The 19,142-nt window shown below is 39.3% G+C and overlaps 1 protein-coding gene across 1 annotated transcript in view; it reads left to right on the top strand.

The window, feature by feature from the left end:
* The window catches only part of CC2D2B (coiled-coil and C2 domain containing 2B), a 227,789-nt gene that overhangs the window by 29,453 nt on the left and 179,194 nt on the right, over window positions 1-19,142 (top strand). Inside the window, 2 exon segments of the mRNA XM_030204963.1 lie at window positions 5,582-5,682; window positions 16,223-16,363. Coding sequence (XP_030060823.1) covers window positions 5,582-5,682; window positions 16,223-16,363 — 242 coding nt within the window.

Genomic DNA, 19,142 nt, shown 5'->3' with positions numbered 1-19,142 from the left:
TCCCCTCAGCCGTCTCTTCTCCAAGCTGAAAAGCCCTAGCCTCCTTAGTCTTTCTTCATAGGGAAGTCATCCCATCCCTGCTATCATTTTAGTCGCCCTTCGCTGCACCTTTTCCAATTCCACTATATCTAGGTTTGGGGGACTCAGGTCCCTATCTCCCCCTACCTGTCACATTTGTGGTGGAAACTGTGAGCCATCCAAAACTCACCCGAAACCTACTGTACCCACATATAGGTGTCCCTTCACCCATAAGAGCTATTGTATTGGTGTACAGTTGTGGGCAGTGTGTTTTGAATGGGTTTGGGGGGGGGGGGGGGGGTCAGCAGACAAGATAAGGGAGCAACGGTGAGATGTGTACCTGGGAGCATGTTTTTGAAATCCACTGCAGTGCCTCCTAGGGTGCCTCATTTATCTCCTGGGATGTCTGGGAGACCAGCCTACTAAAAATGCTGGCTCCTTCTACATCCCAATGGCTTGATTTTCTTCGTTTTTCACTTGTACGGGTTTTTTTTTTTTTAATGGACCAAAAAACAAAATGTCCAAAGCACAAAACCTTGTTAGAAACAGTATTTTTGAAAACAAAAGATAGATGTTTTTCTTATTTGAAAATGAACTTTTTTCCTTTTCAGATTTTGTACGCTTTTGCAAAATATCTAAAGTCGGTCTTAGACATCGTATCAAAAATGCCCCTCTAAGTCTCCCTCTCAGACTCTCTCCTTACATCTCATACACATTTATCCAAACACTTGGACCCAGGGCCCAAGCCGCAACACTATCCTACACACAGACCCAGGAAATGTTGGTTTTAAGAGAACCTCCATTTATTAAAACGCCATATGCAACAGGCTGTGTGGAAATAGAGAATGCATAAGGCACTGTCTCTTCTCACCTACAAATCTTGCTATGGTCATTACCGTCATAAAGTCAAACAGGCTAAGAAAGCTTATTACAGCTCTATCATCCTAAAAGCTGCGAATAAACTTCAGAAATTGTTCCCATAATTCCCAAACTAACCAGCTCAGGCAACACAAATTTCACTCACTCCTCCCCAACTGCAGAAACACTTGCTCAATTTTTTTTATCACAAAGGTTGACTCTCGACAAAAGACTATTCCTTATAATGCTATTGTTCCACAGCCCATCATCATCCAGGATCCCTCTATCTTGTCCTCCACTGAAAATTCCCCACAAAACAATTTGTGGTTGTCTTTCAGTCCACCCTCAGTTACTACTAAGTTTCAAAAGATTGTCCAGTCTGCTAGAAATCCCACTGCGCTCTTGATTCAGTCTCATCATCCTAGCTTACAATCCCATGTCACAGTCTACTTCCACTTGTGTTATTGCTTATCAACCACAGTCAGACTACTGTTTACCTCCCAGTATCCTGAAAGCAAGCTCTTGCTCGACCCATCATAAAAGGCCCCTCACTTGAGCCGACGCAGACTCTAGCTACAACCCCATATCTAACCTCAGCATCATGTCTACACTAGCGGAGTGAGTAGTTTTCCAGCAAGTATTGCAATATGCTGATAAAGTTAACATTTTGCATCCCTGACAATTTGGTTTCCATCCAGGGTACAACACTGAGACAGTCTTGACAGCTCTATAGAGCATTTTTCATTCAGCCATTGATCATGGCAAGACAGCTCTTCTTGACTTGACTTGTCTGCCGCTGGTATTTCTGAAATATTTCTTAAATGGTTCTCCTCTTTTCTCACTAACTACTCCTTTTCTGTCTTATTACCTCAATCTTTGTCCTCAGCACACTAGCTTCACTGTGGTGTACCCTAAGGCTCTGTTGTAGCACCCTTCCTGTCAAACATCTTTCTCTAAGAACCCTCATCCAGGATCATATTATCAGTGCAATGTATTACACTGATGATATTCTCCTAGACCCCGATGATCAGAAGCAGACGTGGATGTTAGAGGCCATTAGTGATGGACTAGCGCTCGCATTAGTGAGCACAGAATGCTCAGAGGCTCTAGTGGAGGAACCATCAAGTGCACCAAAGATTAGCGCAAATAGCATGCTAATGTAGTCAAATGGATGTTAATGAAGTCACTTCCTATTCCCTCCCAATGTTGAGAGAACATGCACAAAATAAAGCTGCCCTATTGCTGAAAAAATAACGCTAGCTAAGAGAAGGTGTTAGGGTGTTTGAAGAGAGCATTTCTCATGATTCTGTCTTTAAAGTCTGCTGGTTTTGCTTTAATTTCAAAGCAGAAAGAAGCCTGTGCAAGCCCCTAAGTGCCAGTAATGAGAAACAAATGTTTGTGAGTCCGAGCAAACCCACACATATTGGCGCCTGTTTCCTGTGTTTAAATATAAGTTTTCCAAGTTTAAAAAAAATGGAAAAACTTAAATTTAAAGGTACAGAAAACAGATGCCAGTGTGTGCTTCAGGTCTGGATTTGCCTGGTGCATGTGCATAGGAGCGGGACTTACTGTGAAACTCTTCTGCGCATGCGCCAAGCATGTTCCCCCCCCCCCCCCTCCTTGCTTTTGCTTTAACAGCATGCATATGATTTGCATACCATTTCCTTTGATCATTGGTGAGCTAATTTTCTGTGCTGTTCCAGTGATATAGTTTCTGTGCTGTTGGCTTACCGTGGGAGTTCTAAGCATTGGGGCATCAGTTCACTATACTGATTCTCTTTTCTAAGATCTTTCACACTTCCAGCAAGGTTTTAATGACATATCTATGTGGTTGCAACAGAGTTGTTTAATTCTTAAACCCTCTAACAGTTGCCTGCTGGATCACAGGGAATTCTCAGCCCCCTTCATTAACACCATTAATTCAGGGCACTCCAATCAAACTTGTCACACACTATTTAGGTGTTCTCATAGATCAGGGTCTAATCTTTGAACCATAGGTGTCATCGTTGGTTAAATCTTGCTCTTTTGCACGTAAGACAATTTCGTGTCATTCTTTCTTTCCTCAATTCTTCTTCATAAATGACATTACTGTATGCTCTTTTTATATCACAACTAGGCTATTGTAATAATGTTTGTTCAGACCTGTCATAAGCTCTACTACATTGCATTCAGTCAGTACAAAAACAACGCACTAAGGATTTTCACTCATGCTCGCAAATCATATAGCCCCTCTTTTTATCCAGCCCTATTGGCTCCCAGTATTTTACCATATTCAATACAAAATTCTTTTGTTGACCCATACAGGTCTTGCATACAGGTGTCCCTTCATACCTATCACCATTGGTTATCCCATATGCCTCACCCAGTGAGTATGCGTCACTCTCAGTGATTGCTGGTTACTTATATCATCTGTGTGTATGGCAAGGCTTGATTCTACAAGACACTGTACCTTGCATAACACCACCTCATCACTATGGAACACATTGCAGGCCTCTTTAAACCTCAAATTATCCATGTTTAAAGCATCCTTAAAAACTCAGCCTTTGGTGACATTGTATGAAGCGCTACAGTTTCCAGGGAACAATCAACCCTGACTAACTAATCTGATAGTTCTGATTGATTGTTTTTAGTATGAGTCTGTTCTCTGCATGTGCGATGTCTCTCTCTCTCTCTTTCCTATTGAAAAATGGATTTGCTTTCCTAATTATCTTGTTTAGTTTGTTCACTGCCTTGCTATGTTTCCCATGAAAGGGAGGTATGTCAAATAAATTAAATTGGAATCTGTAAACCTCTTGTCTTCTTTTCCTGTAACTCTTCAATTGCACCCCTCTTGTCTTCCCAAGCTTGCTCTCATTTTTTAACTTTTGCTCCCTTCCCTCTCTGCTGCTTTCCTAACTTTTCTATCTGTCTCCTCTCTGTTGCACTCACCCAACCATCATTATCCCCACCCAGCTCACTCTCCCCTTCTATCTCTCAACCATTCCTTTCTTCCTGTCATAACATCTTCTCCTCCTCCAATCCACATTTTAGCAATCTCTTTTTCCCTCCCAACTATGTATTACTAAACCTATGCTACTCCTCCACAAGAAGAGCAACCATGACAGTAGACTCATTGACACTAGGAATAAGGAGAGATTAAGAAGACCTGCCTTAAGCCAGCAGTATGATGCCATGGTTTTTCATACAACACTCCTCACACAAGTCATCTTCTTTTCTCCTTGTGCTTTCTTTTAAAACAGAAAGCACCCATCACTAATCTACTGTGATGGGAGTGTTGAGTATGTGCACTTCATTGTCTTGTGCTACTGGCTTGAGACAACTGTTGTTGCGCTCTCCTTTTTTCAGTATCAATGGCCCTACAGGAGTTATGGAAAGTGGTCTGACGTTGGCACCTGTGAACCCAGTATTTAGGAGTCAGACCAATCAGAAGACGTAGCTGGCAAGTGTAAGCATGGATGGAGAACAGAGATCCCATGAATTTTCTACAAGATTCAAGAGATATGGGGCTATCATCAAAGCAACATTTAATTTGAAAAAAAAAAAGTAGCTACAAAAAAGCAATCTCCTGACCAGTGGTGATGTCATTTCCATTTCTTCCTCCCGCATGCCATTAAAATGACTTATCTGTAAACATTTAGGCTCTTGAATCTGGTTTCACACAGTACATTTAAGGGTACAACTTTCAGACAAAAAGTGTATATGTGGAAAGTCTGTGGGTACTTTCAAAGGAAACATAAATGCAACAATTCTGCACCTACTATTTGTGGGGATATTTACTTTGTGAAAACTTAGGTACATTCTTTTAGAAATTCAGAAGTATGTATGTATAGCAAGTGTATAGAATCAACTAAAAACACACTTAATGGGGAGTGGGAGAACAATATCGCAAGATAACAAAACTTATACCATACCCCACTAAGGGATATAGACCCACTGAAGCTGTTGAATAACTTTTTCGTTCAGGAAGGAAAAAGGCCTCAAAGAGCTCTCTGATACGTATGTAATCTTCAAAAGAGCTTACCGGATCTAAGTGATCCTCTCTTCATCATCGGCCAGAAAAAAATCTTCCAAATCTTCAAGTGTTCCTCTATTAAATATTTTTATTATTGCTTTTTAGGGAATCTTTACATGCTTATTATTTCCAGCAAAAGATTAATATAAGCAGGACACACTTTTGTTCTTAGCAGGTACAATCTATCCGCTATTTAAGAATACTGGTAGCGTACTTAGAACACTTATCTTTTCTGTGTCCAAGTCGCAGGTCGACGGCATTCAATTACAGTGCCGCTATCTCTATCTTTTCAGCACTACGCAATCCCTATGCTGTAAGCTCTTTTGAAGATTATATATCAGAGAGCTCTTTCAGGCCTTTTTCCTTCCTGAACGAAAAAGTTATTCAACAGCTTCAGTGGGTCTATATCTCCCATAGTGGGGTTTGGTATAAGTTTTGTATAGCAAGTGTACCTTCTACCCCATCCCTAATCCTAGAAACACCTCCCTGATATGCTTGTATGCACATATATGTTCATTTTCAAAAGCCCCATTTCTGTACATAAAGCCCAATTCTGTTATAATGATCAGTGTATCACATTTTACTTTTGCTAGCTTTTGACCACTATAAATGAGTGTTTTGTAAAATATAATGAATTTTCCAGTTCATTGGCAGATTTTTAATCATTAGATGTGATGTGTTTCTTCTTCTCAGCTTAAAGCATTAACTGATGCTGCTAAGATATTTGAACATGATCTAGAAGTAAACAACCTGCAAAACAATAAAACTTTGGAAGATTATAGATGGCAAATAAGGTATAGAGGTATTTTCTTTTATATATTGACTTCTTCTTTAGTCAGCTTGAGATCTTTCAAACTCAAGCAGTTTTGTATAATTCTGTCTCTACCACAAAATGGCATTTATGTTTCAGGTCTTTCTACTGTTGGACCTTTGTTGTTGAGCTAAATGATTAACAGAAACTGATCTGCAAAAGTTGTTGTGAGGTTTGTCAAAAAATAATACCTTGCTTCTACTGTACATGTTTTTTGGTCCATTTGTGCTTTCAGGGAACAGTAGCTACATTAAATAGGGTGTCCTGGGACTCTTTCCATTCTGTGTTTTGTAACATTATATACATTCTAGACAAGAATACAAGACTTCAAAAGTGATTTATAGCCCAGTCCCTAGTACATATTTTTTCAGAACTGCATACATTCATGAGGCCTACAGTAAGTGAAAATATAAGCTGCGCCATACCAGTTCATACTGGTTCATCGAACTCTGCATCCCATTTCTGACAGTGGCCAATCCAGATTACAAGTACCCAGCAGGATCCTAAAGCGTACTGTCAGCCCTTGTTGTTTACACCCAGCCAGGTGCAAAGGAACATCTTTTTGGTTGGAGGGGTCACTGATGTGTTGGGCAAAATATTGGTAGGGCCATGGTGCCAGTGTCCCACCTCATCCCACTGCCTGTGCACCCAGCAATATGCAGTGGCTTTCTCAAATCTAAATTATGGACTTCACCTCCAGGAACATGTTTAAACCCAGCTATGCTTACTGCCTTTGCCATATCTTTCAGCAACAAATTCCACAGTTTAATTATATATTGGGTAAAAAAAAAGTTCTCTCTGATTTGTTTTAAATATGTTACTTATTAGTTTCATGAGTATCCCTTAGTCTTAGTGTTATTTGAAAGAGTAAGAAACAGTTCTCTATTTACATGTTCCACCTAATCTATGATTTTATACCCTCTATCATATCTTTTCTGAGCCATTTTCTTTCTCCTAGCTGAAGTAGAGGAGTAGCCTAATGGTTAGTACAGTGGGCTGAGAACTTGGGGAACTGGGTTTGATTCCCACTGCAGCTCCTGGTGACTGAGGAAATCACTTAACCCTCCATTGCCCTAGGTACAAAAAAATAGATTGTGAGGAAGTACCTGCATATAATAGATGTAAACCACTTAGTTTGTACTACATGTAGCTTCCGGGTCTTGGCCCTGCAAGCTCTACTATTATCTGTGGCCAAATACCTCAAGCTTGCAGTTCACCTCTGAGCTCAGAGACAATTAAACTAACCGCCTCCAAAATTCTAAACTATGGAGAGGAAAGGAAACTAAAAAGATTTTAAGACCCAGTAACCAGATGGTAAGTACAAGTTACTAATTTTTATTTTAAACCCAATTTGGGGTATAGAAAATGTGGTGGTGTTAACAAATAAGGTTCTTTTGTTACATAAACATACATTTAAACATAAACTAACAACTGAAATTTCTGTAACAGGTGCAGTAGTATTGCTTAGGAACAACAGTGAAACCATCAGATAAGTATTGACCAAATTATCTTATTTGCTCTCTCTGTTACTCTATAATTATAACTTACTTTGTAGTGTATGTCTCAACAATTGATTCTTTTTGAACTAATTTTTGTCTTTCAGGTGTGAACAGCCGTATCCAGTCTCTAGAATAGGTATGTTAGATTAAATTCAGTGACTTCTCAATGTCCTTTCCTTAGCTGTGCATGGAAGTGCAGACTTATCTTTACTTTGGTCTTTCTTGGAGCTTCTTTCTTCTCCTTGCTTGAAAGTTGGAGCTCAGGTTCTTTTCTTCAAGTTCAGGAACCTAGTGCCTCACACTTTAAAGAAAATCAACAACAAAAAAAGACTTTCTTCTTGTGTAACACCAGGAACAGCCCTAGCTGGGGTACAGGGATAACTGTGGCTTTTTAGCTGATAAAATAAATAATAATTTTGCCACCCTAACTAAGGAAGGGTACTCTTCATTGAATCTTGCAGTCACGCAACTCGGTCTCTCCAAAAGCATGCAGTCTCCCACACTAGCACACCAACAGATCATGCAGAACACACAAGCTGCAATACCTGAGGCCCAACCTTAAGCCTTGGAGACTAATGCATCTTGCCTGGGCCAGGAGCCCCCCCCCCCCCTGGATCCAGGGAAAGGACCCCAGGTACAAATCAAGAAAATAACCAGGGGATACATACAGAAAGGTGGTATATCAAATACATGACCCCGTGGAACTTCTCCCATCTCTAAAGATCTATTAAATAAATCTGTAAGAGGTCCTGCCAGGATTTTTCTGAGCTCTCGCAGTATCCTTGGATGTATCCCATCCGGTCCCATAGCTTTGCCCACCTTCAGATTCTCAAGCTGTTCATAAACTCTTTCTTCCATAAACAGCACAATGTCTACTCCGTTCCCAGATATTCCCTCTGCGGCCAACTGCAGACCTCCAGGATTTTCTTCCATGAACACCGAAGAGAAGTAATTGTTTAGCACATTCTTTTTACCCTCATCACTCTCTACATAGCCATTCACAGTATCTTTCAGTGTTGCAATTCCATTTCTATCTTTTCTCCTTTCTCCAATATATCTGAAAAAGATGGTGTCACCTCTCCTTACTTCTTTAGCCATTTTTTCTTCTGCCTGTGCTTTCACTAGCCATATTTTCCTCTTTGCTTCTTTGAGTTTAATTCGATAATCTGTTCCGTGATTCTCTCATTGCTCGGATGTGTGTCCATCTTATCTGTTATATGATGTCCCAGCACAAGTTCTTCAGTGGCTGACAGATTTTATAAATGGGTTGTTGATGGAAGGAGATTATCCACATGCACTATCTGAAATTATTTTAACTTCTCTACCAAAGTCATCAAGCAGGGATTTGACAAGAGTTGAAAGCTATCAGCCTGTGGCAGGAATTCTGAGGATGGCTAAACTTATGGAATTTAGTTAATGAACAATTTCAAAGATTTCTGTAGACCTTTTACATGGTTTTAGATCATACCATAGTACAGAGACATTACTTTTGATTCTTACTACAAAAATAAAACATATTCTCGGGACGGGAAAACAAGCTTTTCTATTACAGTTTGATGTTGTAGATCATTCTGTTCTTCTTTTTAAGGTCAATGAATTATGTCTCTGGAACAGTATATAGATGGTTTGATCAATTCTTTAAAAATAGGATTTATAGTGAAGGGAAGGAAGATCTTCTAGTTGGATGCTTGGATGCGGAGTTCCACATGGTTCTCTGCTTTCTCTGTCTCTGTTTAATGTGTATTTGAGCTTTCAAGGTGACTATTTTTTGGGTGATAATATTTTGGTACTATCCTATGCAGATAATATATTTTTGGAGGCACTGTTTTACCCAGCTGGGATAGCACTTTACATCCTATTAAATATTATATCTCTGTGATAGATACGTGGGCTACGTATCACTTTTTTTTAATTAAATAAACAGAAGATGAAGGTAGTTTGGTTTGGAGATATAGCTAAAATATCAAACACAATTATTACTTCATCTTCAGGAGAGGTGCTGAATGTTGAGTATCACTCCAGGGTGTTGGGTGTGATTCTGGATTCGACTTTATCTTTTGAGAAACAGATAAATGTCCTTAGTAGGAGGTTTTTCTTTAAGCTTCAAACAATAAGGGCTTTATTAACGAAAGATGACTTTAGAACAATAGCTCAGGCAGTTTTGTTACCACAGTTGGATTACTGTAATTCACTTTATTCTTCAGTTTCAGTGAAGCAGTTAAAGTGTCTGTAGCTGATGCAGAATATAACTATCAGATTGATTAGTGGGATTGGTCGCTTTGATAGTGTTTCTGTTATCTATCGAGATTTTCACTGGCTTATAATTAGTAAATGGATTGACTTTAAGATTCTTTGTTTCAGTTTTAAGTCAAACTCGAGTTGAACTCTGAAGGTTTCATTGAGTTTCCATCTGTATAGTGGACCTTGGGCTTTCTACAAACACTGAAGCTGGGTTTTCCCTCTTTAAACAATTTTAGGGATTAAATCCATCTTGGAAGTGTCTTTTCCATTTCTTGGTGTCAGGTTATCGAATGAACTTCCTCTAGAATTGAGATCTGCGCCTTCTTATCTGTCTTTTCGAAAATGGATGAAAACTTATTTGTTTAAACAAAAAGTTTATTTTTATTTATATTTCATATGTTTTAATCTTGTGCATTTTTTTAAATTGCTGTGTCTTTATGTAACTCTCTCCTTAATTATTGGAGTTGTGTTGGAAATATAAACCACTTTGAATCCTTCGGGAATGACAGCGGTATAGAAAATTCGGATAGTATAGTAATAATCTCCAAGAAGATTGCCTCTTCCCTGAAAACACTTGCTGCAGTACAAACAAAAGAAAGTCACAGCGAGAGTGCCCTTTGTTGTGACATACAATCCAGGGCTAGAAAAGCTGAGAAGAATCATGAAAGATCTACAGCCGCTACTCGAGGAGGATGAATTACTGAAAGAAATATTCCCAGTTCCATCTATGCTGGCCTTCCAACAACCACCAAACTTGAAAGAAAAATTAGTGAAAACAAAACTCCCAGTAGAAACTGAAGAAGAGAATGGTACATGTCCCTGCAAGATATCAAGCTGCAAACTGTGCCAATACATATTACAGGACTCCATAGTCACTCACATGGGAAAAGCATTCAGCATACAAGGATCTTGTACATTCTCTTCTTCAAATATAGTGTATATTATTCAAAGCAAAAAATGTGAAAAAGAATGCTATATTGGAGAGACAGGGCAAATAATTATGACGAGATTGAATCTACACAGACACCACATCAGAAACTATAGTGCTAACCAGGATGACACCTCTGTAGGACAGCATTTTGCCAGACTGGAGAACTGCACTAATGACTTTATGGTGAGAATACTAAAAGAAAATTCCATAGCCATCCAGGAATGTAAAACTTCTGAATTTAAAATGATGAAATATTTTGGCACCTACCAGACAGGACCCTCTGTTCACACATCCATCTCTCCCTGTTTCTCACCCTCCCTCCACCCACTCCTACCTTCCCCATGAGATTGTTAATGGAATGCTTTTATGTTTCACAGATATATTCTGATATATGTCATCATTTGCTCATTTCTGATCTTGAAGAAGAAGAGTTACCTTCGAAAGCTCATCAAAAATGTATTGTTAATCTAATAAAAATGATATCATCTTATTTTCTTTTCTTTGTTTTGTTTTATTTCTATTTATTACCTGTTTTTACTGTGTCTACATATAGTTTCCTACCTCTTTCGCTCACCCTGGCTCTCCTATTTCACTTCCTCTTGATCCCCAATCTCTCACTAACTCTATCATAACCTCCCCCCAATCCTATACCTTCCCTCTATTTTCCCTCTTCCATCCAGCGTCTGCACTGTACATACCTCGGCTGCTAGCTCTGCCCAGGAATAAGATTTGATGTCGATGGGGGATGGGACCGGCAATGTCTATATTTTGTTTTGCTGCCATCGCTACCTCTGCTAGTTTGGGAAAGCAGCAGCAGCGGTGGGTGGAGCAGGACTGTGTGTGCTGGCTATGTGGCATGGCCACATAGACGCACAGCTTAGAGGGAACAGTGGTCATGTCTACCATTTTAATGTGGAAGAAGTTTGGTACCAGCCAGATACTGCCTCAGTCAGGTACAACACAACGAGCAGACCAGCACTCTGAAGAATAAAACAGTATTATTAAAACAAGACCCAACGTTCTAATTATAAATTAAAATCATCATATAAATCATTAAAACACATATCATGATCTTTTAAAAAGACCCAAATCCTTATCTAAATTTTATCTTACGTTTTCTGCCTTCTTTGTAGCAGTCTGGACAATTAAAATCATAAGATCCAAGTGAACATTTATTTAAAATTGCCTCCCATTTGATCATAAAATCATCATCATTATTGAACATTTTTGCTTCCTTATTGATTCTTGATTCTCTTGGCATCGTCTTGTTTTGAGAATAGTCCAGTAATGATGAGGAATGTAATTCTGTGCATATGAGTCTCTTACTGAACTTTATCGCTTCTTCCCAGTGATCCAATTGGTTCTCAGCATTGCAGCTTTTCTCAAAAAATGGTTCTTTAGGTAACAGTTCTTGTAACTGGGCCTCAGTGAAGATCAGAATGTTCCTCTAAGGGGAATAAGTCAATGCCTCACAGAATACACCAAACAAACCCAAAAAGAGGCAAGTGATCTGCAATCCAGCAAGGTACAATTTTAAATAAATATTTGCTTGATTTTATGATTTTAATTGTCCAGACTATTTAACAAGATTGTGTAAAGCATTATACTCCCTCAAGATGTCTTTGTTCAGTAACAAAATTAAACTGGTAAAATGCACTCAGGACCAGTGTAAGCTGTGATCTACAGAGCAACGCTCACTAGTTGGTAAAGGAGTAGAATTATGGAATTTCCTCCCAACTATTAGGAATACTAAGAACTACATGTTATTCCGCTGTAACTTGAAAACTTGACTTTTTAGAAAATATCTGATTGGAAATGCTTGACTATGTTTATTTTATTTATTTATTAAGATTTATTTTCTGCCTCTTTGAAGGAATTCATTCAAGGTGGTATACAGCAAGAAGAAGACAAATATAAGCAATGAACAATTACAGCAGTAAAAATATTCATACAATACAAAGTATGACATAAAATACTACATTACAATGTCCAGACAATAAAAAATTTCATAGACAGCATAGAGTATAAGCAAAGATAGAACATATAGATTGATAAGATAGAGTAACAGGAGTAAGGAAATAAGGAGATTAATTTAAAGAAAGTTGCAAAAGAGTCAGAAAGTTGCTTGAACATTATCTTAGTTAGGGTAGGAGTGGGTAACAGGTCCTGCTATAGTATGTGCAGCCAATGTAATTTAGTTCTTCCATTTAATGCCAGATTGAAGAGCCAAGCTTTCACCTGCTTCCTCAGATATATATAGTCTTATGTTTTACCCTCTTGCTATATGATTTTATATTGTATGCTATGTGAACTTTATTTTCTTTTGAAATCCGCTCTGAACTGAAGGTCTGAGTGGAATACAAATGTGTTGAATTAAATTAAATGAGAAAGCTATATGATTCAGTTACTACTTTTGACAGTGCAATTAACAATAAAAAAAAAAGAAAAAATACAGATCAAAATGGACAAAAATGCATCCATTAAGCGATAGGAAATTATTTAGAATCCCCGCATGTGTGCGTCTGTGTGTATCTCTATATACCCATGGAACTGCCCTACCACTCCCCAATCTGCCCCTAAACCCAAAAACTATGCCACTGCACCTGCTACACCATCCTCCAAACTCAACACACTTTCCCTGCTACTGCCCTACATCCCCAACTGACTCAGTTCCAAATATCAAAAAGGTATGGGATGAACACAGAAGATCCCTATATAGCAAGAGGATGGGTTCAAAGCAAAACAAATGACTTTCACACTTCAAAAAAAACATAGAGGTGTGTAACTTGCACAGAAAGGAAGGGACAATCCTAAACAAGGGCATAGAAGAGGTAACCTGCATGTTCTGCATAGGATGGCAGGTACAACTCTAGTCACCTTGCTGAGCATACTAGATGGACCATACTGGTCTTAATCTGTCATCTGTTACCATGTTATTATGTAAAACTATCCCCCACAACTGCTGTCCTCCTCCAAACTGCCACCACCCCAAAATCTAGCCTCCTACATCAACCTCATCACCCTCCAAATTGCCACAAACTCAAAATCTAACCCCACAACTGCCCCAGCACCTCTTATCCTGTCCTAAGCCTCCAAGCTGATCCATTGCAATTGCCCCTCTGGCCCCCAAACTACCCCACTCCCTCACTACCACCCCAAAACTACCTCCCACCCCCAAACAAGGCACACCCCACACATGGATTAAAAATAATTTCTGTTCTGATGTGCTCCATTTTTATGTGATATGATGCATTTTTAGTCATAGTAGTATACTGTGTGAGGCAAAAAAAAAAGTAACCCCCTAGAGTTTTTTGCTGTTTTCTCAGCAACCGCTTGGAATTTCAATGAGTAATTGTCACGGCTGTGACCATGCCCCTGCGTCCAGACTCACCTTTTTCCAGTTATCTGGCTCTGTGGCTTCTCTGGACTGCTTCGTCCCTGCATTGATACATCTGTTGTCTGGTGTTCCTGCTATCCAAGCCTCACTCTGGTATTCCTGCTATCCAAGCCTCGCTTTGATGTTCCTGCTACCTAAGCCTCATTCCAAATTGTGACATCATCAGCAAAGTCCTTTATAAAGCACCTTAGAACTCTTTGCCTTTACAACAGGTTTTTTTTAACCTTGTCTTTGTGTTCCCTATTTGGATCCAAGTCCTGTTTGGCTTTATTCCTATGCCTTGCTTCCTGCCTGGCTTTGTTCCTGTGAGTCTTGTCCCTGAATGTCTTGTTTCTGAACCATGTTCCTGAAAGCCTTGATTTTGTAAACCTTGAAGCTGTACTCCTGTGTAGTCTTGGTCCTGCTTACTGTGTTTCTATGAGTCTTGTTCCTAAAAGCCTTGTTTCTGTGTGTCTTGTTTCTGAACCTTGTTCCTGAAAGACTCTTGCTACAGTTAAACCCTGTTCCTGCTTTCTGCTATTGCCAAAGCTCTGTTTCTGCTTTCTGCTAAAGCCAAAACCCTATTTCTGCTTTCTCCACCCATAATCATACCTTATTTTGCTTATATAAATATATGTGTAGAAACTTAACTGAGTTACTGTGCTCCGAGGATAGAAAAGGAACACACCGTGTCCAACATTAAATCAATATGTTAAGAAACAAACCACTGTGTCCATCCCCTCAGACAGGGTATAGAAAGGTGATCCTAGAAGAGTGTTCATGAACGTATCAGTTCAGGAACCATTGCTTCACTTGCGACGTAGCAGCTTCACTGGTATCAAAAACATGGACTTTTTCCTCCTTAACAACGCGGAGACGGGCCGGGAACTGTAGGGTGAATCTTAATTGTTTTTCCACCAGCATTTTATATATCTCTGAATAGCCTTTTCGTAGTTGCACCACAGAAGCCGAGTAGTCTTGGAACAGGAGCTCTTTAGTATTCTGGAACTGCAAGTCCTGCATCATTCTATATTTCCTTAAAATTTTCTTTATGTGCAAAATTCAGAATCCGTGCCACCATCAAGTGGGGCAGAGCCGCCCCTTCCACAAGTCTTCCCACATAGTGTGCGCATTCTACCTGGATGGGCCCCATTGAGGACTCGGCCAGCAGCGATTCCATAAACCATTTTTCTAAGAGCTGCTTAAGATCTTTTTCCTTCACACCCTCCGGCAGCCCCACCACTCTCATATTGGTGTGGCGTGACCTATTTTCCAAATCATCCAGTTTGTTAGTACACCCTGCCACTTCTTTCCAGAGTCTTGTGAGTTCCTCCAGGACTCCCTGTACACCATCTTCCGTGGCACTGATTCTGGATTCTAGCTCAGTCACTCGCACATTAAAGTCATAGTAACATAGTAACATAGTAGATGACGGCAGAAAAAGACCTGCACGGTCCATCCAGTCTGCCCAACAAGACAACTCATGTGTGCTACGTTTTGTGTATACCCTACTTTGATTTGTACCTATGCTCTTTAGGGCACAGACCGTACAAGTCTGCCCAGCACTATCCCCGCCTCCCAACCACCAGCCCCGCCTCCCAACCACTGGCTCTGGCACAGACCGTATAAGTCTGCTCAGCACTATCCCCGCCTCCCACCACCAGCTCTGGCTCAGACCGTATAAGTCTGCCCTGCACTATCCCTGCCTCCCAACCTCCAGCCCCGCCTCCCACTACCGGCTCTGCTATCCAATCTCGGTTAAGCTCCTGAGGATCCATTCCTTCTGAACAGGATTCCTTTATGTTTATCCCACGCATGTTTGAATTCCGTTACCGTTTTCATCTCCACCACCTCCCGTGGGAGGGCATTCCAAGCATCCACCACTCTCTCCGTGAAGAAATACTTCCTCACAGAAATCGCTGGGCCTTCCACTTGCTCATCCGCCATCTTGTTTTCACACACTGACACGGAGCGCGCCTTAGCACCATCCTTTTTAGCCCTTTTTGAAGTCATTTCTACCCAGTTTTCAGAAGAAATTTGTCCATAAGTAGTGGGGCGTTTTGTCCTTCACCAGGAAAGGAAAAAATAATCAAAGATCATAGCGCAGTGATGCTCTGAATGAGAGGTGGTCGAGGAGCTCGAAGAGAACACAGCCTTCTAGCTCAGCTGCATCACTTGTTTTTTAATATGCTGAACACTGCTTTTGGTGGTGTTCTTTATGAAAAATAAGTAATAAATTATAATAATTAAATATTTGATAAGATGAGATGATTCGTTTAAAGAGACTTGCTAGAAAATTTTCAAGGTAGCCTACAATGGAGAAGAAAATCATATGCGGTAGGTAGCCTTTCTTCTATTTACTCCATAATGGTTGACTCTTTTGAAATTTATTTTAGAGCCCTGCTCAGTGAGTTTAAATTATTGTTGAAAGATGTTTACATGATTCCAAGATAATATTTTGTATGTTTTGTTATAGAAATACTAAGACAATGTATGACGTGGAACAAAGGAAAGATAGTTCCCTGATACGCAACATGTTAAAAGTCTGGAAACAAATAAAATCTCTACGTATACAGCAAGGATATTCAAATACTCCTGTAAAGTTGCAGTTCTATAAGTAAGTTACTATATTTTAGTTTGTATTTGATATATCACCCTTCACAATAAATCAGAATAGTGAACAAGATAACATCATTAAAAAGAAAGGTACTCCATAGTCATAAAAAAAAGAGTAGAACAAGTGGAAGGGAAAAAAAAGGCATATAAATACATACGCATAGGTTTGAGTTCCAGACCCCTACCATAGCCCGCACTTAGGAATTCAGGAAAGGAAAGGCTGCACGGGAAAGTGAGCCTTATATTGAACTTTGAACCGGGTACAACTGCTCAGATCGAAGGGCCTGAGGACAGGTATTCCAAAGGAAGGGGGCAAAGTAAAAGAAAGCAGAGTGGCAAGTGGATTCAAGTTGAGCACAATGAACAGGGGGGACTTTAAGACAGAAGACCAAAGAGGAGCATAAAGAATGGGCAGGGGTGTAGGGGGAAATAAGAGATTAGAGATAGGAGGGAGCACCCAAGTAAACAACCTTGTGGGACACAAAAATAAACAGGCAACCAATGGTGTTTAGCTAGAAGTGGAGAGACGTGATCTGATCTATCAGTGTGGATGAGAAGATGGATAGCTGTGTTTTGAACAGTTTGTAGATGGTACAATAGAGCCTTTGGAAGGCCAATAAAGATAATGTTACAATAGTCTAAGCGAGACAAAACAAGTCCACAGAAGAGGGTAGTACAAGAGACATCATCAAGATAGCTTTGAAGAGAGTGTACAGAGCGGAGAGAGTGAAAACAAGATCTGGTAATTGGTGAAATGTGGGAATTGAAGAAAAAGGAAGAATCAGTTACATCAAGATATTTAAGAGAATCAACCAGTTTTAATATTATTTTATCTTCTATTAATATTTTAATATATTTCTGAAATATTTAACTATATTTCTAGAAAGGTACTCAGAAGTTTTATTTCAATGACAAACACCCAAAGCCTTATTAGTAATTTGTCATGTTGATGCTGTTAACTATATCAGTAATGCAATGTATTGTCATTTATATAGTTAACAGATGGTAGGGACAATCGTCAAAAGATGACACACAGAAAAACACAAGGAGCTGGCCATGGACGCAGATGATAAACCTCAGGGATCGTAGTAAAATTACATAGAGAACTGGGTCATCAAGTAAATTCTCTGTCATTTTACTACGCTTCATGTGGTTTATCATCTGCGCCCGTGATCAGCGCCTTGTGTTGTTCTGTGGCTCGCAAGCAGTGTTATTCTTTTTGCACAGGAGTCAGCAACCTGTGGTACTGATCGTGGTAAATCAAAGTGAAGTAAAAGCATGCCTTTTGACTGCTTGAATACTTTATTTTCAAGTATTGTTTAGGAGGTTGCCCACCCTCCACTAGAAGTGTACTGAATATACAATTATTATTTAGGAAATTATTGAATGTACAATTATTATTTAGGAAGGTTGTAGACCTTTTTGAATCTGCCTTTAGGTATTTTTTGCTTTGTTGAAACTTGGTTTATGGTTGGAGAAATCTGTATCTGCAAAAGCACTGTCCTTTTGCATAGTCTTTGTTTTCTGATAATTGATCAAACAGGCAAGGAGGAGTTTTGGCAGTCATTTTTTATAACTCTGTCAATTAAACAGCTTGATCTGCTGGAACCTTGGTTAGGTTTTTTTTAATGTCTACCATTTCACTTGACCACTACCAGCCCTTCATCATTGAACCAAGATTAGCCAATTCCATTCAAGCATCAATTAGGCTCTTGCTGATTTAATCTTAAATTTTTTTGTACTCAATTCTCTGACCTTTTTTCTGTTTGGAGATTTTAATTTCCATACTGAAGCTCCACTAAATGTATTGGAGAAGAATGTTTTTGATCTTCTTCCAGACTTGGGACATGCACACAGAGTTGGTCAAGAAACTACAACAGATGGAATTTAATCCATTTATATGTGTCGATGATGTCACGATCTATGTACCTTTCAACAACAACATCACAGAAATACTAGACAAGGTCAAAGAAGGTCTGGCCCTGATGGAAAAATGGGCTACACATTTCAAACGCAAACTAAATAAAGATAAAACCAAATTCCTGGTTCTATCCAGCCCACACAAACCAACTTCCTACCAAAACTTCACAATCAACCAACAATTATCAAAACACAACTAAAATTACTAGGAATTATTCTTGATAAACATCTATCTCTATAAAGCCAAATATCAGCAATCACATCAAAGAGTTTCAAAAATCTATGGAAACTGAGAAGGATTAGAGACTACTTTCCCAGACAATCATTTCGCCTCATAGTACAATCGCTAATCGCTAATTAGACTATTGCAATGCAGCATATGCAAGGTGCAAAGAAAATATATTAAGATCGATACAGACAGTTCAGAACACAGGAGCAAGACTAATATACAAAAAAATTGAAATACGAAAGAGCAACGCAACTACTCAAAAAGCTACTTTGGCTCCCAATAAAGGCAAAACTATTTTTCAAAACCAGCACTCTTATATTCTAAATACTGTTCAGTATGTCACTGGATTACATGCTAGACCTGATTGAACTATCCCTAAGAAATTATATTTACTACTTCACCTACCAAACTGCAGAAACATAATATACAAACCCATCTACACATCTGGTTTCAGCTATCTAGGTTCTAAATGGTGGAACTCAATACCCAAGATCACAAGTAGCATTACATTCTATCTTCAGTTCAGGAAAGAACTAAAGACCCACCTCTTCAAGAAATTCTATGGTTAACTACACGTGATACTGATGTTCTACACCACGTTGAAATTATACTGCACCAATGTAACATCATC

This window comes from Microcaecilia unicolor, chromosome 5 (genome assembly GCF_901765095.1).
Source record: "Microcaecilia unicolor chromosome 5, aMicUni1.1, whole genome shotgun sequence".
NCBI classification, from domain to species: Eukaryota; Metazoa; Chordata; class Amphibia; order Gymnophiona; family Siphonopidae; genus Microcaecilia; species Microcaecilia unicolor.
Note: the sequence above shows the minus strand (reverse complement) of the source record. Positions and strands in the feature narration are given on the sequence as shown.